This window comes from Varanus komodoensis, unplaced genomic scaffold (genome assembly GCF_004798865.1).
Source record: "Varanus komodoensis strain SLA01 unplaced genomic scaffold, ASM479886v1 scaffold37, whole genome shotgun sequence".
Classification (NCBI taxonomy): domain Eukaryota; kingdom Metazoa; phylum Chordata; class Lepidosauria; order Squamata; family Varanidae; genus Varanus; species Varanus komodoensis.
Genome location: NW_025335889.1, coordinates 1,482,872 through 1,507,887, shown reverse-complemented (window position 1 = coordinate 1,507,887; position 25,016 = coordinate 1,482,872). Strand labels below are relative to the sequence as shown.

Genomic DNA, 25,016 nt, shown 5'->3' with positions numbered 1-25,016 from the left:
TCAGGTTAATTGCTTAGGAACTTTTTTTTTTGCATATGTATATATATAAATTGCATATTATTTCATTCTGCACTGGTTAAGTGCAAAATTGACTAGAAGGAGTCTTCTAGCTTGGTGGACAGGCATGGGGTAGGCCCCAAAAGTGTGTGCAAATAATTCAGGGAGTAGGCGCTGAATGCATTTTCATACTGTTAATTTTAATTTCTTTTGTGCTGGAGTTATTCACAGTAGAAATAATTTGATCTAGAAATGGGATACTGCAATGCAACCCAAGGTGGTATGCTGTTATTTTTCTCTTTTCTTTTTTATTTTCTTTTTGTCAGAAAGTTATATGGCTGCACTTTTCCTTAACTTCCTTAACTACTGGGGGTTTTCTTTTGGAGGGGAGTACCCTGTTAGGGATACCCTCTCCCCCACAAGCAAAAGGATGAGATCTTTCTTGTTTATTCACTTCCAAGAATAATGACATGTCTCTGTCTCTTGTGTAAGAGCATAAGAATGCCTCCTTCACACATCCCACTATTTTAAGTAGAAAAACTATTTTCCTAACTGCTTTCCTGATCTCAGATTTGGTGTTCCTTTGAGCAGAGTGGTACATGCAGTTGTAAAATATAATTTTGAAGGAGTGTTTTGGATTTAGAAACAAGTGGTGCAACTCACCCTGCTTTAAAAAAAAAAACACAAAACTTCAGGTCCCAATGAATCTTGAAGTATTAAGCACACACAGAGAATTAAAAAGTTTATTTCTCAATTCACTGAATTTTCAACTTAAGTGTAAACCTACCGAAGCCCACCCTGTTACCTTTAGACCTTGTATCCACTGGAGAAAAAGGCATAGATGGGGATGTTTGGAACAGTTGCCTCTAAACAAAAAGTGCTGCATTTCTGATAACTCTATTACATTTACCAATTTGTTCCAGTATTTGACTGGGGCTGCGTTGGCCTCCTTTAATGGGATTAATGCAAATCAAATACTGGCATTGCCATAAAAAAGGTCCAGCGAAAAGAGGGAGAGGATGGACTATCTGGTCACACTGACTTCAGTTAAGGAAGTTGCAAGGAGATCAAATTATGATCAAACTGCACAATCTTCGTTTTACGTGAGGACTGTAGCAAAACTCGGCCAACTTTGTAGTGGATCCAGAGGAGGTCTTATTCCCAAGCCCACCTTCAGGGCATCCTCCTGGCTTTTACAAAACAGATGGCTTGTTTCAGTCAAAGGTTCATGCCATGCAGAAGCTCTTCTTTGTGTGTTGAGTGTAAAGGCATTCCTTTTCAGCTTTCAACAAAAGTTCGGGAGCACACGTCAGATATTTTGATCGTGTGTGTTACTGTGTCCTGCCCCACCTGGCAATATGTGAACCTCGGGTGAAATGTGATTGTCTAATTTGATAGTTTCCTGGGCACCACGGGTTCTTCCAGTGATATTTTCCATGGAATAAAGGCAATTTTGCCCTATAAGCTTGGATGAAGATGGCATAGCAGCAGTCTCTAAATGGTTCTTCGCTGTTCTATAAACACTATCCCTTTGCCGCAAATAGCCACTGTGTGAAAGACTGTATTTGGGACTTGTGTTTACGGGTGGGGCTTTTGGAGGGCTTGAGTCGTATAGTAGCTGACCTTCATCATCAGTGTCAGCATCAATATATTTATGTATTCCAGCATCGTGGAAGTTAAAAACTATGGCTGCCTGTTTCTCTGGTGACTTTGTGGGAGTTCTAGCACTTGCAGTTGTATAAATGGAGGTTTCTGGACTCATTAAAGATCGGTCTGAGTGCCCGGAACTATCGGTAGTGGCACCTGTAGCTCCCCTGTTCTTGAGGGGATCTGAATAAATTCTCAGGACGTTGGATGCTGCTGATCGTATGGCATCCTCTTCCATAAAGTTAACCTTCAGGGATCTGAATTTCAGAGGATTCATGACTTTTATGGAACTCTTGGGACTTTCTATGAAAAAGGTAGAGCAATGGCTGCTCTCGAGATTTGGTTTTATCTCCATGAATTTGGCTCCACTTCCCTCTGGCTTAGATGGATCTTGAAGCAGATTTTTCCCTCCTTTGCTAGGCAGTCTAGTTAGTGGGCTATGGGAATATCTCCCAGAGTCTGGAAATTCTGTAGCGCAGCTTATATAACTGTCAATGCTTGACATGCTCCTCATGTCGATGATTCCATCTGCTCGAGTAGTCAGCAAAGGGACCATTGGGCCAGGAATGGCCTCCATTTCTAGCTCTTCTTTTTGCTTGCTGGGTTGACTTGACTCCTTCATGTTGAGGTTTGGCTGGGACTGAGCTTTTGCCATTTTGTTGTACATGTCTTCTAACTGTTGAACATTCAGATGTTGAGGACTAGAAGAGGACCGAGCCTTTTCTGGTGAGCCTTGTTCCTTTGTCTCTAAGGATTTGTTAGAGCTAGTTTCAGAGAGTGATCTCTTGGCCCATTTCCACTTGTTTGGGGATAAATGATTGTCCTGAACTTTATCCTTTTTCCCTGCATTTTCTCCCTTCTTTTCAACAACTATGTCCACCAGTTCTATACTCCTGGCAAAAGCATCCTTCATATTCATGGATACGATGCTCCCATTTCTTTTTGCTCTTTCAAGGGCTTCTCTGCGCTTGATAGCTTTTTCCTGCCTCTTTTGTTCCTTGTAGAACTCAGAAAAGTTGTTTACAATGATGGGGATGGGGAGTGCAATCACTAAGACGCCAGCAATACAACACAACCCACCAACGATTTTACCTAGCAGTGTTTTGGGGTAGATGTCCCCATAGCCAACTGTTGTCATAGTTATTGTTGCCCACCAGAAGGACGCTGGGATGCTCTTGAATTTGGTGTCCTCCTCATCTTTTTCTGCAAAAAACACCAAGCTGGAAAAGATCATGATGCCCATGGCCAAAAACAATATGAGCAATCCAAGCTCATTGTAGCTTCTCCTGAGAGTAAATCCCAGGGACTGCAAACCAGTGGAGTGCCTGGCTAGCTTCAAAATTCGGAGGATCCTCATGATTCGAAATATTTGAACAACCCTCCGCACGTTCTGAAACTGAAGTACACTTTTGTTTGATTCTGTGAGGAAGATGGTGACGTAGTAGGGCAGGATGGCTAACAAGTCGATAGCGTTCAGCGGACCTTTGAAAAATTTCCATTTCTTAGGAGAGGAGAGGAATCTTAGGAGGTATTCCATGGTAAACCACGCGATGCAGACAGCCTCCACGTGGGCTAATTGGGGGTTATCTGTCGGATGTCCATATTCATCAGTGCCTTGGAGCTCAGGAAGAGTGTTGAGTGACAAAGCAATCGTTGAGAGGACGATGAACATGATGGAAATAATAGCCAAAATCTGAAAATAAAAGAGAAAGTGGTTATTACCCTTGAAATAGTGGAATTCGTTGCACTGTTTCTCACATATTGGCTTCACTTGTAAGTAAAGCAGTGTAGAAACTGCACATTCAGGATCGTAGCTTGCACAGAAAACAAGAAATGAAAAGTGCTTCATTGTTACAATGCTTAGGTCAGCCTTCTTCAACTTGGGAGTCCGCTAGATGTTTGGGACTTCAACTTCTACCAGCCTCAGCAAGCGTGGCCAATGATCTTGGCCTTGCAGTCCAAAATATCTAGATTTAGGGAAGGATTAGGCATCAGATTTAGGGAAGGATTATTTAGTTGGTATTAATGAGCCGTTCTCCTACCACTATATCATTAATGCATTTATTACATTTATATACATCTCTTTTCACTTGTAAAAACTCAAGGCAGCTTATACAATTCTCCTGCTGTCCATTTTATCCTCACAACAGACCTGTGTGGTTGGTTAGGCTGGGAATCAGTAGCTGGCCCAAAGTCATCCAGTGAGCTTTGTGAGCAAGAGGGGACTAGAATCCAAGACTCTTGAGTCCCCGTCCAACACACCCACCACCCTGAACCACATGGGCATTCAAAGCATTCGTCTGTGAGTTCTTCACTTCCATACCAAAATTATTTACTGAGAGTGAAGGCCAACAAGACATTTGTTTTTGTCTTAATGATGAGAACCAGAAAGAAATCTATTCTAAGTAAGACCTCTGAATTCTGCCATGAAGGTACATGAAAATAAAGAAATGTAGATGAATCTGGGTTCGGTCAAGTTTCCATGTTTAGTGCTTTGGATTATGGACTATGTTCATACATGTCATTTATATGATCAAGATTGGACCTGATGCTTTGTTTGTCCTCAGCTGTGCCTCAGCCTGCCACTCCACACCATTTTCTAATCTACTTTATGCAGCTGAAGAAAAAGGCTGTGGCTTATGAAAGCTCTGGGTACTATGAACTGGTTTGCTTCTTTGCACTTATGAATGTTTACCACCTTTCTCACCAAGTGTAGATACTACAAGGGTCATGTACTGCCATGCACATCTACCTACTTGGACAAGAAACAGAAGGGAACAAGATGAAATGGAGACTTTCCTTTCACAGTGGAAACTGCCAATCATTCCAATCATATTATATTCCTAGTGTATCAAGGTGCCAAAATGTGGTACTTGGCAAGATTTCACATGGCATATCAGAACATATTACACTGCCTAGAAACACATTGAGTTACCTGAGGAGATGTGAAGACCTAAAAGAAAATAAAACAACATTAAAAAAAAACAACAAAATGGGGATAAACTTCGGTTTTTTTCCTGATTTTTCCCCAGGCTTTAACATCTCTAGCTACCTGACCACATATGCTTTATTACAGCTAACCATACTCTGTGACTTCCTATTTGGATTATTTATTCATCGCATTTTATCTCAACCCTCCTCCAAGGGGTCCACAGGGATGGTATATGAGTTTCCCTTTATATCACCATCCTCTGTACAGGTAAGTGAGAGAGGATGACTGGCTGAAAATCGGCCAGTGTGTTTTCTGGCTAGGCTGAACCTACATTTCTGACATGGTAAGACACTGGCTTTGTAGTGCCCTCTGGGGTGGGGGCTTCCTTTGGAGACTGTTTTTCACTGTGTCAAAAGCCAGGTTGCTATTGAAGCCATCCTAAGGAATCTAGCAAACCAGTTTTAAAATGATCGCATTGGCCTCTGGGCTGCTCTCAGGTAAATAGGAAAGGGCTGGCTTTAATATCTGAAGTCTAAATAGCTTGGGACCAGTGTACCTGAAGGGCCACCTCTCACCTGAACCTCCTTTGAGCTGGAATCTTTCTCAGATGCTATTTTCCCCTTGGCCCATCTTCAACTAGGTGATGGCTGCCATTTTAACCCAGGGTGCCTCTTGGAACTAGGCATTTACAGAGGCAGGTGGGAGATGATGGAAGAAGGCAACAAGGGAGCAAGGGAACTCCAGTAAGTCTGCCCTCCAGAAATCACACATCCCTACCTCTGAAACAGGAAAGAGGGAGGGCAGCTTTGCTTTGCTTCTCATTTACAACCCCAGTTTGGTTCAGCCTGAGCCCTGAGAACCCTTGAAAGGTTCACATAATCAAAAGGTAATTAAAAGGTCATGCTTGCCTTTAGGCACCATTTATATAAAGGAGCCTGGTGCTACAGCCATGTCACATTTTTAAAAGTTGCAAGCTAAAACCCCGCTTTGTAGTAAAACAAATGTTGTATCTGGGCCTGGTGATGGATCCTCTGGGTAATGTGTACTGCTTTCTATGGTTTGCGTTGCTTAAAAAAAATCTGTCCCAAGAAAAGCCAAATTCTGCAACCCATTTAATTTCTGCTATCTTTCCTGTTTTCCTTAACTTGTTTTGCATCAGCTAGTACAACAGCCCCTTTGCAACTGTTTTTATTGCATTGTTTTAATTGGCGGAATTGTTGTACGATGTTGTGATTATTAATGCCTACATTTTATGGTGCTGCTTTTCTGTGAACTGTTGTAGGAGCTGTATATGACTACTGAATGGTATATAAAAGCAAATAAATAAATAAATACTTGAAACAAACAAGGAAGTCCTCAAGGCACTAAAGCACTAAAGACCCATGATTAGATCACCAGGTGATTCCCCCCCCCCCCGCCCCGTTCTTGAGATTTCATCCTGGTGTTTCAGTTACCTTAAGTACCCATTTTGGAAGAAAGGTGAGGCACAAATCAAACAAGTAACGTGATAGGCAGGCAGTGCTTCTAATGTAGTACTCCAAAGCATCAAGCAAAATTACTCTCGGTTAGCACATCCAGTTTAGACATTTGATATACATTTAAAATATATATTGTTTATTTTAAAATGGATTAAAATGGAAGTTATTTTAAAATCTTATACATTCTCTCACACACAGATACACAGATACGTAAAATGTGAAACATTTTGGTATAAAACACCAGTTTCAGTCACAAATAGATGTGTGTTGTGGTCTCACTTAAAAGCAGAACTACGACAAAACCTTTCAATGAATTAACAATCAACATCTGGTATTCCGCAATCAGGCTGCATTTACAAAGATCATGGCCTATCTCATATCATCTTTTATACTGATGTTTCAGGTAAAGATAATCTTTCTCCTTTTGAGGCTTCAATTCAGCTGTTAGCACAGATCTTCACTGCACAAACAAATGAAGAAATAGTTTTTGGGCATTGCTTCACACACGTTCAGTCATATCTTTACAATATTAATACCTGGAGCTGCTCTTTGTCTCAAAAAGAAAGCCACGATTGCTATTTGTGTAGAATCACCACATACTTTTTCTTACCCTCACCGAAAAATCTAGCCATTTATTTCAAAGAGTTCCTTCCAAAGCTGCTCACAGAAACTAAAATGGCAAATGTGATTAATACATTGCAATCCTATAATGAATCAAATTATGAAACAATGTACAAGCAAAAGAGCCTTACGGGATGGTACACCATATCAAATGCCACCTGCCTGGCAAGACCAAAGCTTGCCAGAGCAAGATTTCACTAACCCTTGGAAAGCACAGAATGAGGAGGAGCAAACAAACCCCATGGGGCAAGGTATTTCAGAACATGGGTGCAACCACCAAGCAGGCCCTTCTTCCTGTTCCAGCTAATGGTACCTCCATCATAGGATAATCATCAAGGAGGGCCTCTGCACTAGTTCCTAGGGTATACTGGACCCACGTCATCTATGGCTTTCAAGGTATTCACTGTCAGAGGCTTTTTCAATACTTAACTGAGAATGCAGAAGAGGAAGACAGAAGGTCCAGCACAGGAATCCATCTGGTTTCCCTCACCCCAACTCAGTTTCTTAACCTTTCTTTCTGCCACCACACTGGTTCAGTAGGGTGCTAATTTGTCCACACGGACACACGTCTATTGGAAGAACTGCCAGAGGACCATCCTCTGTTGGAAGAACTGTCTAGTCCATGTTTGTGTTGCCAATAGGCAATGGTTCTTTAGGGATTCAAAGCACAATGAACACACCAAAGAGGGAAGGCTAAAGACTATATTAAACAGAAGCAAATTAGTAGAGCAGAAGATTAAAGCAGAACACTGCAATGTGATAATTGCAGCAAGCAAGCACAGAAAAAGATGATTAAACATTTGTCTTTTCAGTCACTAGGAAGCTTCCCAGAATCAGGGACAAATATATCCTCATGGCCATGAATATAATGCACTTTTCCAGATGGGCTGCACTGGGATTCTGAATTGGGGAGTCCCAGGGACACCCATACTATCCCTCTTCTTCTGGCTGTAGTCCAAGAATTTTGAGAATACTTGGTCATAAGCTGGAATAGATAACTCCCATCCCAACTACCCTGCCTACTACAAGGGTCAACCACGATATCTTACTAGAGGCTTCATCCCCTAGCTTTGCGAATGTCCAGTCACAAACACCTAATTGGCTTGGGGAACTAGCATAGCTCATCACAAAATGCAGAAAGCTGAACATGAGAAGGATCCCAGCTCCTCAAAGAGACAGAACTCTTCTGCATTTCCTTTACAATGTCTTGTTCCTGGGTTGAGGACCATCAAAAGGAATGGGTGATGCCCTCAAGTTGCCCATCAACAGTTAACTCCTGCACAGCATGTCGTGTCCCCACTCAAAATCATATTTCTATTAAAATAATACCATTTCTTTCTAAATTTGCATGTATAGATGTAAATCTCATATGCAAACCTGTGTCCTCTTTTGCCCTCTCTTTTTGGTGGTGTATTTCCTCCAATTTGTCGATGAATATGCGGCCACCCTCTGCTAGTTCCGCATCTGCATTGAGTTGCCAACCCACACTCTCATTAGGCGTGTGATGCAGTGCTCAGGGCCTTTTCCCACTAAATTTTTGATTGACGGAGGACTGTTATGATTCACCTGCCCAAGAACAGCACAGATTTTCTCGTTCAACATCAGATACTCCTCTGGGCCACTGCCAAAAGCTACTGGCCCTTAACGGTATTACTGTCTTGGAATGTAAACCTCTCTATATGCAGGCGAGATGCCAGGAAGAAGCAACAGCTGCCTCCAGCACTGCTTTTCCCCACATTGAATTGTTCCCACCAAGGCAAGTGATTGCATTTTTGTGACTCCTAATAATTTATTAGTGCTTCGTAACTTAGGGACAACCAACACACAATGTCAAGGGGTCAGACGCACCTGTGGCTTTTTATCATTCTCACTGGGCAGGTTCACACATCATGGCAAGGAATGCGGTGCTGTTTGCAGATTTTTGCCTCAAGTTACCAGTCCGATGGCTGCGTGGTTCCCACTGCAATGCAGTTTCTGCCTTCCTGCTCTAATCCCTTATCTATCGGTCATCTGAGTGGGATGGGGTGACTTGGTGTCCTGCAACAGCAGGGGTTAGACCTGATGGCCTCCTTGGTCCCTTCTGATCCTGCTATTCTATTCTATTCTATTCTATTCTATTCTATTCTACTGATCCCAGCATCTCTATGGAATGCGCTCCCCAGAGAGGTCCGCCTGGCACCGTCGTTATTTGTTTTTCGGCGCCAGGCGAAGACCTTTTTATTCAAACGTTATTTTAATTGTTAATATTATTTATTTATTTTATTCTTTGGCCAGGGCGACTTAATTTATATTGTTTTATAGGATTCTATTTATTTATGGTTGTGAGCCGCCCCGGGGCTTTGGCGAATGGGGCGGCATAGAAGTTCCCCTAATAAATAAAAAATAAATAAAAATAAATAAAATCTCGCATGAGCAAAAATTCCTTGCACACTGCATTGTATTCCGGGGATCTCGGCTGCCTCTTCCCGCTTGGTCCGTGGAGGTTTTGAGGCAGGTTCTCCCTCATCTCCTTCCCAAGCGTAATTGGTAATTTTCTCCATGGAGGGATGTAACTGGGGGTCCCACAGGGTTTTGTATTAGGACCAATGCTTTTCAACCTATTCATAAACCATCTGGAATGAGGAGGAAGCGGTGGAGTGGTCAAGTTTGCTGATGACACCAAACTATTTATGGTGGTTAGAGGTGACTGTGAGGAGCTCCAAAGGGCTCTCTCCAAGTTAGGAGAAGGGGCCTGAGAATGGCAAATGCAGTTCAGTGTAAACTAATGTAAAGATCCCTGTTGGGATAGTTGGCAGGATACAAGTGCAAAACAAGCACAAGAAATAAACATAATGCATGTTGGGGCAAAAACCCAACTGGCTGGTGGGATCAGAGCTAGCTGTGGCTCACTGAGAAAGGGATCTTGGGCTTGTGGCGGGTAGCTCAATGAAAATGTTGACCCATGGGCAGCAGTCAAACTCCATGTTAGGCATAATTAGGAAAGAAACTGAAAATAAAAGATCTTGCTCCCCTTAGGCAAATATATGGCTTGACCACACCACTAAAAATTCTCCATGGCTTCTCATGACATACAAACCTGGCCATTGTGTTTCTGTCTACCACGCTTGTGGAAGAATCTTCCACCAAATTCATACACACTGATACATGCACACTTGACACCAGTCCTGGATATCATGAAGTGGCTTTTCTCAGAGGGCAGACTTTGGGTACAGTAGGATACTTCTAAGGGGCCCTCCATATGGTCTTATGATCATCAATCATAATATAGGCATGCTGACACGGAATCGACATTTGCTAGTTTTCAGCCTGGGTTTCAAGGTTCTGCTGTGATGTTTATGTTGACTGAAACAGAACTGAAAGATTCATTATTGTTACAGAAATATATTTCCATAATTTTGTATGCTGGGTGAAAGGGATTCCTGTTACCCTTGCTGTGCCTGTCTAGTAAAAACTTTTCTTGAAGTTGGGGGGGAATGAGAAGGGATACTTTTGTCTCTACTTCGTTTCAGGCACATATTTAAAAGAATCCCACTTCCATTTGTTTCCCACCCCAGGCAGCAAGGAAAAATGCAGCAGACCTGCATAAGGAATGAACTCTCCCATCAAAATGGAACCCTATTAAAATCAAACAATTGCATAATAGTGAAGTAATGTAATTGTATAATACTGCAACTGCACACATATTTTAAAATATCTTTTATAATGTAAGATGCTTGGAATGGTATCTGTGTACTTCTTTATTTTCTGCCTACAATTTGAGGTGTGTGTACAATTATTGCATTCCAAAATTCAGAACTCTTGACAGAATTCAAGTCAAATAGAACCAAAGGGATGTCAGCACCTTGGAACAATAAAAGGAAAGAATGCAAGAAATTGGCCACTCCCTGTTGATAATCTTATCATGTACCAAATCTGGAAAATTGCCTGAATAATTCTATATGAAAGCCAGTTTCACACCTAGCTTCATTAGTGCCCTGAGCCTATTGGAAACACTATAATGAAAATTATTAGTATAAGATAGAAAGCAGGAGAGATCCATTTTGAAAGTAAATGCATATTCTGGCAAAGGTATGTTTTACATTTGTATTACAGAACAAGAAGAAATGCCACGGATAAGCAGATCGCTTCAGTTTGTTTCCATGGATGTCCTAATTCTGCTTCCACATCTGTTTCATGCTAGTCCCATCCAAGCCCCCCCCCCCCCCCCCAGAAACAGCTCTTACATATTTTGGTGTTCATTTTTCAAACAGACACATTAATGGATGCATTCTGTCATTGACAAAAGATTTTAGATATGCAGAGTTTTTTGTTCTGCCCAGACAATACATTGTAAAACACATTTTCTCCTTCTTTTGAAGACTGTTTACAAGCTCAGAAACATATGGATACCTGGCTGCATCTGCTTACGTCTTCAGTTCCAGGAGGTGCAGATTGGGTAAACTGGTTAAAAAATAAATAAATTGAGCAAATTTTCCACCCATCCCTGGAACTTCCAGAAATACTTTCAGCTCAGCTTTGGGAATAAAGTTCATTGAAGTCTTACATGCACGACTTTTTTTAAAACACTAAGATGCTTGGTAGGTTGTCTGGGCCTCCACTTTTTCAGAGCACAATCCTCTATTGGAAGGGATGCCACCTTTGGTTTATATAAAGAACCATAAGACCCATTACCCACCAAACACTTAGAACCTGGGTAGCAGACTGAATGGGCACAGGGCACCTGGGCATAGTCTTCTACACCATGGGGTAATGCTATATTCTATTTGAATTATACCCATAATCTGAAATGGGTATCTATACTTACAAGAAAACATATGCCAATCAGTGCTCTGATGGTCCATGTGCTATTTCTGAGGAGTGGGCATCCTACTGAGGGGTGCCTCTAGCAAATAGTTTGTTCTACACTGATAATGTGAAAAGGAAAACAAAAAGGCAGCACTTCTTTTCTGGTTTAGAAAAGTTTCCCTACGATGTCACCTGGAAGTGACTATTAGGACAGAACCAGATGTCATGAGAATAGGTGGGGTTGCATATACTGGTTCCCATCATCACAGAGTAGTTAGCAAGCCACCATGGCTTGTGAGCCACCCATTCTGTGCTGGGTGTCAGCTGGATTTGCAATATCCTTGCAAACCATCTTACAACCCTAGGACAGCCCATGCGGACAGCCCATACCTACCTCCAAAAGTAATTTTCACCTGGTTCGGATTATACAAAGAACTATGCTGGTACAGGCGATTCTGCAAATCTGGCTGGTTCATGCCCAGTAGTTAGCAAGCCACTGTTGTTTTCATGAACAATCTGTGATTGTGCGGATCAGGCCAGTGCCTTGCCTGCATCAAACTATTGTGGAGCCATGAAGGAGAATTGTATTGTGACAAAGCTCCATGGAATTCATCCCTCTACCATTTGTGGACTTCCTGTCATGCTTGGATCTTGCTTCAAGAATGAACTAAGAAAGAGGAAGTCTGTGAATGCTCACGGAAAGAAGGTTGCAAAACTGAGAACCTTCTCTTGTGGTATGTGCGACATCATGCTCAGCAAAAACAAAGGCTGCTGCATGTGACTTGGATAAGAGATGCCCCTTGTGCAGCATTCATATGAGGCTTGATGTCTGGTGAGTCCTGTGCTGGGCATGTTCATCAGGAAATCGGACTCACATCCACACCAAAGTGGACTGGAGTCTGGGAAGCCCTGGGAATCCAATGGGTTCCAACCCACAAGCAGATTTTTCACATACCCCAGCTAGGAGGAAAGTAGCCCCTTAGCCCTTTCCACTGCCAACTGATTCTCCTTAGCAGGTGCTGCCCCCAAGCACAATATTTGGAGCAAGCATGAGTTTGTCCATTTCTCCACTTCTATTGTGTTCATGCATGACTTGGTGGATAGTAATGTTGAAGCTTCTCTCTTGAGCTGAAATAGGGAGCCTGGGTCACAGAGCTCAATCCTGCTTCGAGAATTCCTCAGTGGAAACTAGAAACCTACACCATGTAGTATTCACATGGAGAATCTTCTGACACAGGTGAACTGAGATACAGCCAAATGGCCCTTAACAAGGGATGGAGCAAAGGTAATTTGATTCACATGTTCATATGTGGTAATAGAAAACTCATTCTGTTTGAGCTCAGTGGCTTTTTGAACCATTTCTGACCCAATGGCCAGAAGTGTGCAAAGTTGGAAGAAATTGCTTGACAAATTTGTGCAGATTTAGAGCTGAGGATTACCTATCTCTAGTGCCAACTTGTTGGATATTAGTAATTGTTGCTATTTTTATTGTTGCTGTAGCATTTAACACAGAAAGGATGGAAGCATCCTTCTCTCACGGCATATGAACATACTCTCCCTTGGTCACCTTGAATTTTCTGCTATTAAATGTCTTATCTGTGCAAAAATCAGCCTTTGTGCCACACTTTACACAAATCCTGCGCAAATCTGTACAAACTGTGGAGCAGAGATCCACATTTTGCACAAAATTCTGCTTTTTTTTTTTTTTTAAATTATAAATCACAGACCAATTCACTGGTCGAACTCTCACCAAAGTGAATTGGTACCAGCCTAAGGCTGACACAATGGAATTTGCAGGGCTAAGCCAAGAAAACCCATTGGATTTTCATCACTCTATGAGATTCCTCACACATCCCTAAACCAACGTTATTCACACTTCCCAAACAAATATGTGAACCAGAAGGTTATTTACCCTATGGTTTTTGCACTCATCATAATGCTGCAATGCAGTTTTCCTATCTATATATAAAGTTACGCAATTTTATATGCCATTAGGGAAAACAGCACATGAATTTTCATGTGAGTACAAGTGCACACAGAAATGCATGTGACTTCTCATACAGATATTTTAGCAAATTCACAGAGTGAGGCAAAAACAGGACTTTGATGCTTGAAAAAAGGTCAATATTATAAAAGCAAAACCAAATGTTTCATTGATCCCTGTTTACTCTTAATCCCCCTCCCCCACAACTGTGCAAACCATGCACAGTCATGACTCTTCCATAATGCACTTCAGCTGTTCATTGTAATACGTGACCCAAGTTGCAGACATTAAACAGAACTAAGCAGCTGAGATGCATAAGTGGAAAGTCCGGAATAGCTTAGGGATTTTACAGCTCCCTAAGTTTGGACATGTCTTAGAATTGCCCCAGCTGTACAGTTCTTGCAATCTTAAAAAGCAGCTTTAGGTTCTTTTGCACACTTTCCCAAAAATGGAACTTGGAGAGAGCAGTGAAAAGCTACAGAAAAACAGAGATTTTTTTTCAGTTGGAAAGAAAAACCCTGAACCCACAGTGCAATTCACTTTTGTCTGAATTGCAATCTCAAGAGGAGAAAAAACAAGATATTAAAGGTCATGCACCGTTTAGCAGCTGTGCAGGCAATTGATGCTGAGGTGCTCTTTGCTTTTATCATTTTTACACCAAAAGATGACACCTCTAAAGGCTTGCTAGAACCAGCTGCTTTGTTGAACCTCACTCAAGGCACTTCATCCCCCCCCCAGCCCCCCAGCCCGTTTTTCTAACAAAACATTGTCAAGAACAAAACGTGGCATTTCCTGGCTTTTGAATGGTTACTTTAGTGCAATCAGCAATGTGTCAACAGAGCATGAAATAATTAAGCAAAAAACTATTACCTTGATTGCTGAAGCCTTCCTTTCCTGAATATGCATGGGTATCATTAAATATTTTCCCCAAATAGAGAGGGATTGTTCAGGCAAAGAAATCTAACTCATGTTATCACTGCGAATTAGAGGGAGTCTTTGTCATCCATCAAAAAGTGAGGAAAGCAGCAGCATTATCAATCACTTCTGCTAAAAGTTATAATTATTTTTGCTGCTAGGAGAAATACAGTTGCTGGTGCGGTATCAGGCTGCCAGATTGTTAGAAAACAGCAACAGTATGCTTGTGATATTCACAACGCAAAAACAGCAGCAGCAGCAACACTCCACCATCAAAGCAAAAATAATATAATTGCTCACAGCTTGTTTTTCTTGGGAAACTTCAGCTGAAGCATCCAATTTGTTTATAATATTGGAATGGAAGAGATGTCTGTTTACAAATCACTAAGTGGAGATGGTCCACAGCTCGCTGGAGGAAAACATGACTGGCATGCAGACACACTCAATCTTCAGCTAAAAGGTGCTCAGGAGGAATGGTATTGACTCGCCACACTCCCAGCAATGTGGCTGTAGAATCAAGCTTGTTGTAATGTTGGCAACAAGCCTCTATTTTTCATTAAAGGGGGAAGGGAAAAAACATCCCTTGGATTTAGTCTGCAGCATAGCTAATTAGTACAAACAGTTCTTTGCTGTCCAGTGGCATTTTATTTTAGCTGGAATTTATATGGTAGTGGACTGCAAAGCTTGGCATGCTGAAAGATTTATTCCTGATGGAATATTCATGAACTGTAAGGATGAATGAACAGATCAGCAAGGCATATGGGCAAACAAGAAGCATCAGAAGGGACCAGGATTCTGACAGAGGCCCTAATTCCTTGCCCCAGAGGGAAGCAAATTGTCGTTCTCCAGGTGTTTTGTGCTACAACTCCCATCAATCTTAGCCAATGTTAGTCAATGGTGAGGAATCATGAGGGGTGTGGGTCAAAACACTGGCTGGACAACAATAAGGTTGGGATGAATCCTAGAGGAACCCATCCCTCTCGTATTTGCAGACTTCCTTGTATGCTTGGTCCAGTCTTGCAAAGCAAGCCAAGCCACGAGGAAGCCCGTGAACGCTTGTGGGATGAAGGCTGTGCAACTGGCTACTTCTGCTGTGCCAGGTGCAACGGCACAATTGGCTGCTACGGGTGGCACAAAAGAGGGAGGGAGGTTGCATGGGGTTTGGAGCCCTGCAAGGCCACTGGCTGTGTCGCTTTTCTGTGCCATGTACAGCAGCCGTTTGGGCCACTGGAGGTGCTAAGGAAGAGGGACACTGCTTGTGCAGCCCAGAGACTCCGTTCCAGGTTATTCATGAACCTTCAAAAACCCACAAGGACCAGCTTCAGATGACAGACCATAAGCACCAGTTGAGCCCTTCAGGAATTGCATACACAGGTGCCACAGCTCACTGTGGGTTAAACAAATGACCCGTGATGTACTTTGCAAGCTGGTTCACTGGCTTGGACAAGAGTCTATAGAAGAGGAAGCATCATCAATAGAAAAGGAAGAACATGGCTACCAGAGACATTGTAAGGACTACATCATCACCATCATCACCATCATTATCTCTGTACCATCCAACAGTCAAAACTCTCTGGGGACGTCACACGTTCTGCACTTTGGTGTTTTGTGGGATGATGCATTTCCTCCTTTTTAGTCATGCATAAGTGGCAGCCTCACTCCTTGGCTTATTAACTTCCATAAATGTAAGTATCAAACTCTTGTATAAGAGCAATTTCAACAGCACACAGCTTGGAAGTTAGTTCATTTTGCTGCAGTATGTGGCTGATGCAAAGTTAGAAAGAAACCAGCCTTCTGGGTTCTGCTTGGGAAAATCTTGGTGGATTCTGCACTGCAGCAGTTCTGATCTCCCAGAATTCTAGTCTGACCTGCCAAAAACAGAATGGACTCTTCAGTCAGCTTTCACACACACACTTGCAATGCAGAATTGCCTGTTGGTCTGCTCACCATGCATATGCGAAAGCATCCTATCCAAAAACCCTCAGGAAGATGGCATCAACTCTGTAATGTCCCGAGGAGGCTTAAGAATATGCACAGCAAGGTCTAGTAAGCTGGAAAGGATTTCCTCCCAGCTAGTTATTTTCAATGAGAACCATCTCAAGAAATAAAGTAAAAATCAGGAGGGACAGGGAGTCTGTGGAGTGCTAAAGGAAGTGCCTGGGGGTAGCCTGGTGCCCGCAGGTTCCGTGTTGGGAGACCCAAGGAGGGGACAGTGCCAGGCTAGTTGAATCCATAACCTGACTGGTACAAGGCAGCTGTCCATGCAGGAGCAGCAGCATCCAGTACTCCTGGGAGGGCAACACCTCAGCAGGGCTCCCACACTTAACTTAAGTGAAAACCCAGGGCCCTTCAGCTCAGAGTGTTGAGGCTGCAGTCTCCCCCTCTTTCTGAGTTGATCAAGACAATGGCTTTCCAACTAAAAGCTTCATTAAATTAATGCAAGCCAGTAAGATTGTCTTAAGAGTGTAAGTAAAGGGTATTGCTGAAGTTGATCAGAGCAGAAAGAGCTATCAAGGAGCCATGACTTCTTGGTAAGAAATTGATCCTGGACCAAATGCCCTCCTCTCTTCCAAACTCACTTTCCTCACACATGCTTCTAAGGTAGCTCTTCTTGCCAACTGCTTGGAGCTCCAGACATTTCTCAGCTGGGCTGACCCTTTTAGATGACCCCAGACCCTGGGTTTAGTGATCTACCCTCCTCTTCATTCCCATGGTGATGAAGCTAGTGGGTCTCAGCTACCACCTGCCTTATCACTGTTAGCCTTGGCATCCTAGCTGCAGATTCTATCCCCTCCTTCTCATTTGAGCCAGAATCTGTTCACAGGAGACTCTTTTGTAGGAGAAATGGGCCAAATATCTACACAGAAGACTCACCCACCCCCAGAAGGGAGAAGGTGATGAAGGCATCAGGGCATCAAAAGGAAAGTCAATTGCATTTCTGTAGTCATGCTGGGAATACTTTAAAATACAAAATGACACATGCACAGAGTATTTGCTTTTAACCAAGGCTGGAAAACTGTTTTGTTGCTGTGTTCTAACATACAAGGAAAAACAGTGGTAAACTTTGGAGTTGTGATGAGAGGTGGAGGAAAAGATATGTGAGATGTGTGCTTCTCAACTGAAGTAATGCACAAAGGCATCTGCAAAGGGGGTGCCCATGAGCCTATTGAGTCCAGGGTCTAATAGCTGTGCCCCTGATCCCTGGGACCAGGGAAAGTAAGTGTGAAATGGATGGGAGGAGAAGCACCTGCTAAGAGCATCTTGCCCATTCCCACCAAAATCAAGGAGCAGTATGCATACGAGAGATGACATTTAATGCTATGTTATGTAAGATGGATAGTGGAGTATCATCGGTTGTATCAATTATATTAAGAGAAAATGCTCATGTATTTATGGAGCCCAATAATTACCTGTTATTCCAATAAGATCAACAGATTCTTACCCACCCGTCCCTGCACACACACACCACACTTGTATAGTAAGAAATTAGCAACAACATCAAGCCTGTGGTTTAGGAGCCACAGGAGGGGAAGCTGGTGCCAAGGCATGGGTCTCTTCCTCTCAGTGTCAGGCATGGTCCTGATTCCTTCATCCATCAGTTAGGAATACAGCTCTGCAGTGCTTAGAAGCCAGGGAAGAGGAACAGAACGTATTCACTCTTTTATCCAATATTGCGGTCTGAGTCAGCACTTTCTTCTGAACGCTGCTGATTCCCAGCACTCATGCTGCTGAGTCTTTTCCAGCAGTTTATTCTTGAAAAAAATCATTCACTTTCCACAATGCATTTTTAAAGTTATCTGATATATTCTTCTGGGGGACAAGATGACAGGCAATCACTAAGCCCTGCACTGAACATCCATCGATAATGCTCTCGTCAGTCAATGCAGTGGCCCTCATCCAGAGATCTTGCAAGGCCTCCAGTGACAGAAAGGTCTTGCCATTCATGTAGCTCAGTGGTACAACACTTGTTCTGCATGCAGAAGGTCCCAGGTTCAATCCCACCATCTCCAGGTAGGGCTAGGAAAGAGGTTTCACTGAAACCTGGACAGTCACCAACTTGTCGGTGTCCACAGTACAGGGACCTAGTCGCACACAAGATCACTGTTCTTGGGTCATGCATATTCATAGAAACATAATAACAGAGTGAGACAGAAGGGGCCTCCCAGGCCATCTAGTCAAACCCCTGGCACCAGCTGGCTCCGCTGCAGCATTTTAAATCTGGAATATGTTTTCCAGTCCAAAACCAATTTATTCTTTTTCATTGACTTGCACAAGGTGCTACAGCTAATACTATGGATTGTTTCTTCCTTTTTAAGCAGATTGGGAAGCACATTCACGTTAACTCAGCAGTCTTCTTTCTAGCACATGTGGCAAGGCTGTTCTGCGCGCACAGGGGCACACAGGGCTTGTGGCATGAGTGAGGGTGGAAAACGGCAAATCAACAAGCTCCTTGTCTGCCTGTGCAGACGTCAGCGCCTCCTGCCTATCCAGAAAGAGAAGCTCGGAGCCTCCTGCCAAGGAACACAATGCTGTGTGTGTGGAAATGAGCCCAAGTTAAACTTCACTCTCCAGCAATCTTTGCATCCTGGATCCACTGCGTAGGTTGGCTATTTACATATTTCCAAAAGAGAGGACAAAAATGGACACCAGTCTGCTTATGATTTGCCCATGCTATTTTATATGAATAATAGCGATGATGATGATGATGTATTTAGCCTGCTTTCATTCCTCTTTCAAGGAATCCAAGTGGCTTACTGAATCTTCTTTTTCATTTTATCTTTATAACAACTCTGTCAGGTTGCTGAGTGACTGACCCAAAGGCATCTAGTGAGATTCACGGCCAGGTGGGCTCTCCCAAGTCCCTGTTGAACAGTTTGACCACTGCACCACATTGGCTCTCATATAATAAGTCAACTGAAGTGCGGTGCCTCTCATCATAGTGAGGAAGGCTAACCGGGGAACCTGCATGCTTGCTGAATGTGCTGTCCAGGGGCTGTTGATAGGCAATTTCAGGGACTCTGCTTGCCTGTCTTATGGTTCTTTATCTTGCACTGTGCAGAACTTCAGGCAGAGGAGACACTTTCAAAGAGGGGTTTATCCCACCACAGATCCTCAACTGGAGGACTGTTCTCTGTAAAGTAGCACATCTGGCCACTCTGTCATGGCCTCTGATCTATTTGCTTCTATCCTGCAACTTCCACACAGGGAATGTTCAAATCACTTTTTGCCTGAGTCTCTCTGAATTAGAGTTTCCTGCTGTTACAAATTGGCAATTTATGAATAGGACTACTCTTATGCTGTACTCTGGGTATGCAAAAGATCAAAAAATTGAAATACATATGCAGTTGATGATTTAGAAAGCTTCTTATCAAGCCAGCAAGCCTTGAAGCATATTTTCCAGTGCTGAATGCTGATAACAATGAAAATATTTTATACATACACACTCCTTTCTGAAAATACTGAAATTAAGAAGCTCCCTTGTTGTAAAACAAAACTACCAGGATATTTGGCAACATACAGTTTTCAAAACATGAAGATGACAAGGAGAATCTTATTGTGCATCTTAATGAGCAAAACACCAGAAACAGATATGGGTCCCAATCCGTAACAGGGATGTCACAAAAATATGCAGTGCACTCAAATGCATTCAAATTTATTTTAATCCAACCCTAGATTTTACAATAGAACAGCTGTTCTCAATGGATTCCACAGACTGCTCATGTTTGGAGTTTTTGGCCTTTTTCATTCTAAACTTGTGTGAGATTGCACCCTGAAAGTTTGCAGAGATTTGGTTGCTGGCAGTCAGAGTGCTTAAGCTAAAATATGTAGGAAATCTGGCCTCACTCTTTTGCCTTCAGTCTTTGGAAACTGCGCTTTTCCACCTCTGGAATATGGTTCTGGAGAACTTCTTGGAATTCCGCTTCCAGCCAGAAGCTGAAGTTTCCTACCCTTGAGCAGAGAGAGGTTTAGTACCCCTGGCACAGAGACCTGAAATGGGATCTGCATGGCAAGTTGACAAGGTCAATTACTTGTAAAGCTTCCCTCTTGGACAAGCAGAATACAACTTCATTGCAGTAGTGCATTAGGCCATGGCCATCTTGAACTTGCTGAGTAGAAACAGCCCGGAGCAAAGCTGCCATAAAGTGGGGAAGCCCTTTCTGTCTCCGGAGATGGGACCCTAGCAAGAGAAGGAACAGTTCTGCGGGGCCCAGGTTTTTGAGGGCCTTTGGGCCAAGCCCCTGAAAGGGCCCCCCTCTCCCAGTCAGTTCCTTTTTTTGCTGTCATTGTCACCAGCTGCTTTTGTTCCCCAACCTCTTTTCCAACATTGCTTTATTTGCGTCACAGACAGTAAGCTGGCAGGCTGTGGAAGTTGCCCCCCCCCCCCATCACCACTGTTACCTGGGCCAGAGCAAGGGATGGGTAAAACAGTGAGGAAATTGCACAGAAGTCCATGGGACTCTTTTCAATAGATCCCTGCCGGGGATCTCGGCCATGGGACTGTTAGTGTGGCCCGAAGTCCTGCCTCACAGAGGACAGTGCTCTGTTCACAAGGGTCTTCTACTTGAAAGGCTGTCCAGTTCAAGTCTGGTTGAATATGTATAATGCAGAGGAGGGTTCATGATGTGCTCAGACTGCACAGGCACACGGGTCACTTGGTCTGTCTTTCCAACTAGAGGGAGATGTATTGTTTTTGTTCTTCTGTGCTGTCAGTTGTCTCCGACTTCGGGCGACCCCGTGAATGGAAGCCCTCCAGAGTACCCTGTCCTTGACAGCTCTGCTTACCTCTTATAAACAAGATGTATTATGTGTCTATTTACATTGTTATTCCTAAATATGCACCTATGCATATAAATTAATGGATGCCTATTTTATGCATATTGGTGTCCTCTTTTTATATGATGCATTTCCTCTTTTTGGCCATCTTTTGCATAAGTGGCTAACCTAGAATTGCTCCGTATGTTCCATTTGGAAAAGGCGATGCTATTATTCAGCCTTGAGAGTTAACGACAGAAATCAGTTCAGCTTTTCCATCCTGATTTCATGGCACTCCTGATACAAACAACCAGTCTGGAAGGATGAGAGTCAGAGCATTTTTCCCACTTCAGCGGTTTGTACAAGCCTGTACAAGGTCATAGAAAAGCCACTCATGTGAGTTCAGCTCCTGGATTACGCTTTGTGTACAATCAGATTGAATTATCTCTAATTAGCATTGTCAGATGCTTCAGTCCTTCTCTCCAATGTGTGCAAACTCTTCACTTGACTTTCCATCACTAGCAAAGTCTATAGATGGTTTATACTCCTTTTACAGGGATCTTTTTAATCAACATGGATAAAAAAGACCCACCTTCCAGACAGTAAAGATAAAGAAATACCAGAATCCTCAAATTGTATAGAAATATCTGTGCTTTCTTTAAACCAAATAACAAATGTGTACACTTGTAGATTTTTAAGGTAGGAAACAAAGCAACAAGAGATACAAGAAACAAACAGTGTTGATACTCTCAGACTGAATGGAGGTGGTAATTCAGCAGCATCTAAACATCTCCACAATTTGTGAAAGATGTTTCAAAAGTGGGAACAGGAAAATGTCCAAAGGGTATCCGCAGAAAGGAGAGACTGGCAGACTCTGGATATAAGCTTTGGGGGAAAGTATTTAAACCATCACAACATATGTAGTTGCTGGCTGGCTCTAGGAAATTATCTATAGTCCCTCTGTGTTAAGCAGGGATAGTAATGACCTTGTCTAACAAAGGTGAAGTAAACACTTTTTTGTATTTTCTGCATCTTTCATTGAAAAGAACTACCACCCCACCCAGAATGTGTGTCTTACATAAAATGCAGTTCTGTTTCCAAATCACTGCATGATTTCAGTTAAAGCGTGCATGCTAAGAGAAAAGGAAGTCCTACAAGTCTCCAGACTCCACCTTAAAGGATGCCCATAGCTTTTAAAGATTTCCTAGAAAGCACAAGGTACAAGGTCATAATGAACTTTGTGCATTCACATAATTGGAAGCATAGTGGTACCTCCTGAAGAATTACTTCAGGTCTGGAAGCAGTTGAAATGTTACATGCTTCTTTCAGGTATATGGACATTAGTTATGGCCCAAATATCTTCCATTGTTTTGTAACATTCATTCTAAGCTGTTGGGGCCAGGGGAGAGATTTTATCAATTGTTGATGGATTGCTTTGTATTATAACCCTTGTATTGTAATTTCTCATATCGTATTTTCATTTTGTTTCATGGCATGTATTGTTCTTTGCATTATTGTGCTTATTATGCTTTATTTTAATTTTGTTTTTCCCCTGTATTTTATCACTGGTCATGTGGCCCTCTGCTGCCAACAAATTGCAGTCTTGAGACAACTCAAAACTTTGCTGTAATGTGCAAAGAAGATAAAATGCAAGAATTCAACTTCATAGGTTATAGCAGAGACCGTGGGATACAGAACTACAACTCTTCTCAGGGGTTAAACCTGAGTTCAAGGCTTAGCACAGGACTCTGTTCTCCACATCCAGGATAACAACTGCATGAAGAGCTACTGGCATCAGGATATTCTGGGATCTTTCTAGCAGGAATGCACATCTGAGCACATGCAGAGTACAATTTTCCAGTTCCTTGGTATGTGTAGTAATCACCATTCCTCATCCTACTGGGATTGTAGATCACAGATTCCAGTGCCATTTGAAAGAATGGAGAAAACCACCTCTTTTATGAGAAGAATCAGCTGGAAGTCATAAAGTTCCCCATGTCATTTGGATTCCTTTGTAAGATTCAAAATGACCTGTAAGCCCCTGGGAAGGAATATTGCAACTCCAGAATAAGCTGTAGGCAACCTGGTGCCCACAAATGGTTTGGATACAATTTCCAAACTCTGTGACCACTGGCCATGCTGGTTGGGGCTTGTGGACACTGTAGTCTAAGCCATATGGAAGGCATTGGTTACCGATCCCTAATGTATTGTTTAACATATCTTTTTAAAGCATGAAACAATAATGCAAACCTATTCAGTTCTCTTTAAGTTTCTGTCTTCACATATCCTTATGTCCAAACATTCTTTCAGCCACAGTTTCTGATTGAAATATTAAGCCATTAGATTTGACCTTATGTTCAGGCAGTAGTTTAGAAAAACCTCTCAAGTTTACAGCTGCTTCTTGCACATTTGAAAGGTATTATCTTTTCCCGGGTCATTTATTATGGGCTGTTTATTATAGGTCATGTCTTCAAAATCCTTGTAATCTTTATTGCATTTTCCAATACTTTCCTCCCAGTTTGCATGTCTATTTTTCAAGCATGGTGTCAAACTCTAAACCCATTACTCAAAAGGATGTTTAACCAATGTTTGGCTTAGACAAAACGTTTCTATTATATCTTTCCAAAATAACTTCTGGAGATTTCAGTTACAGAACAATCCTATGTATTTTCACTCAAAAGTAAGTCTAACCAACTGGGTTCATGCAGCTCAACAACCCTCACTAGACGCTATGGTTTGAGTTTGGGTTTTCTCTGAAACACTGATTGTTATGCTTGTGTTGTGTTGTGTAGACTGTTGTGTTGTGTGAACCCAGTTGTGCTAACAAACCATGGTTTGTTAACCATGAAAAAAGCTGCAGTTCCCAACCCAAAATCAAACCAGGGGTTCTCTAAATACCTTTTTAAATCTCTACCCTTGAAATCTGAGATAACTGCATAATTTTAGGCCAGGGATGCAAAATCCCAGGCCTGGGGGGCAAATCCAGCCACCCTGGAGTGCTCACCTGGCTCCCTGGTGGCTGAAAGAGCTACAGCACCCTTCCTCTGGGCAGATCTCCCCATTAGGTTTTCTAGCATTTTCCAGCACTCATTTGATCTTGGATGCTATGTTGTCACAGGGTCCCCTGGGAGTATTGCAGCCTCTGACCCTTTCTACAGTGTGTGTGGGGTCTTTTCCATGAGTTTGCTTGAGAGTAAAGTTTTCAGGTTTGACTAGGAAGGATATCTCCTTGAAACCATGGAGCTACTGCCAGTCAGTGTTGAGCAGTACTGAGCTGGGCTGCTGCCAGTCAGTGTTGGGCAGTTCTGACTCAAAATAAGACAGTTTCCTATGTTATCATCAGGCTGAAAAGAGGACCAGTGTCCAACAGGCATTCTTCTGCGCACTCCCAATCCTGTCATGTGAACAGCCTTCCCTGCTTGTGCAACAGCAATTTAGTGCTTCAAGGGAAACCCCAAAAAGAGCAGACATGCTCATTTTTTGAAAGAGGCAGGTTGACAGTGCTCCCCCAAGGGCCTCTGCTGATGCGTCCTCTTCCAGAAATGAGCATTCCTTTTGGTTTTTGGGTTTCCTCTAGGAAGCATTAAATCATAGTTGCATAAGCAGTGGGGATAAGCCAGACCCATTGCTTAGAGAAGGGGCTCAGTGGGAGAATAATTGGGTACTGAAGGAGATAACTGGTTTAAAACCAGCCAATAAATTTTATGGGTGGAAGGTGATTCGAACTTAGATTTCTGTAGTCCTAGGCTGGATGCTCCGATCACAGCACCATGCTGGTTCTCAGTGGTTAGTTTGTATACTGTTTTGGGAAACTTGTTAAAAAGGCAGTTTGTAAATAATGATTAAAGATTGTGATTAATACATCTCAACTCCTACCACAACAACTTTGTAAACTTGTCCAGCC

At 42.6% G+C, this 25,016-nt stretch overlaps 1 protein-coding gene across 1 annotated transcript in view; it reads right to left on the bottom strand.

Annotated features, from left to right (window-relative positions):
- Positions 1-728: 728 nt before the first annotated feature.
- Positions 729-25,016, bottom strand: part of KCNB1 (potassium voltage-gated channel subfamily B member 1) — a 186,556-nt gene continuing 162,268 nt past the window's right edge. The window contains exon 4 of the mRNA XM_044440317.1: positions 729-3,337. Within this exon, the coding sequence (XP_044296252.1) occupies positions 1,307-3,337 (2,031 nt within the window). The 3' untranslated portion in view covers positions 729-1,306. The remainder of the gene's footprint in view (positions 3,338-25,016) is intronic.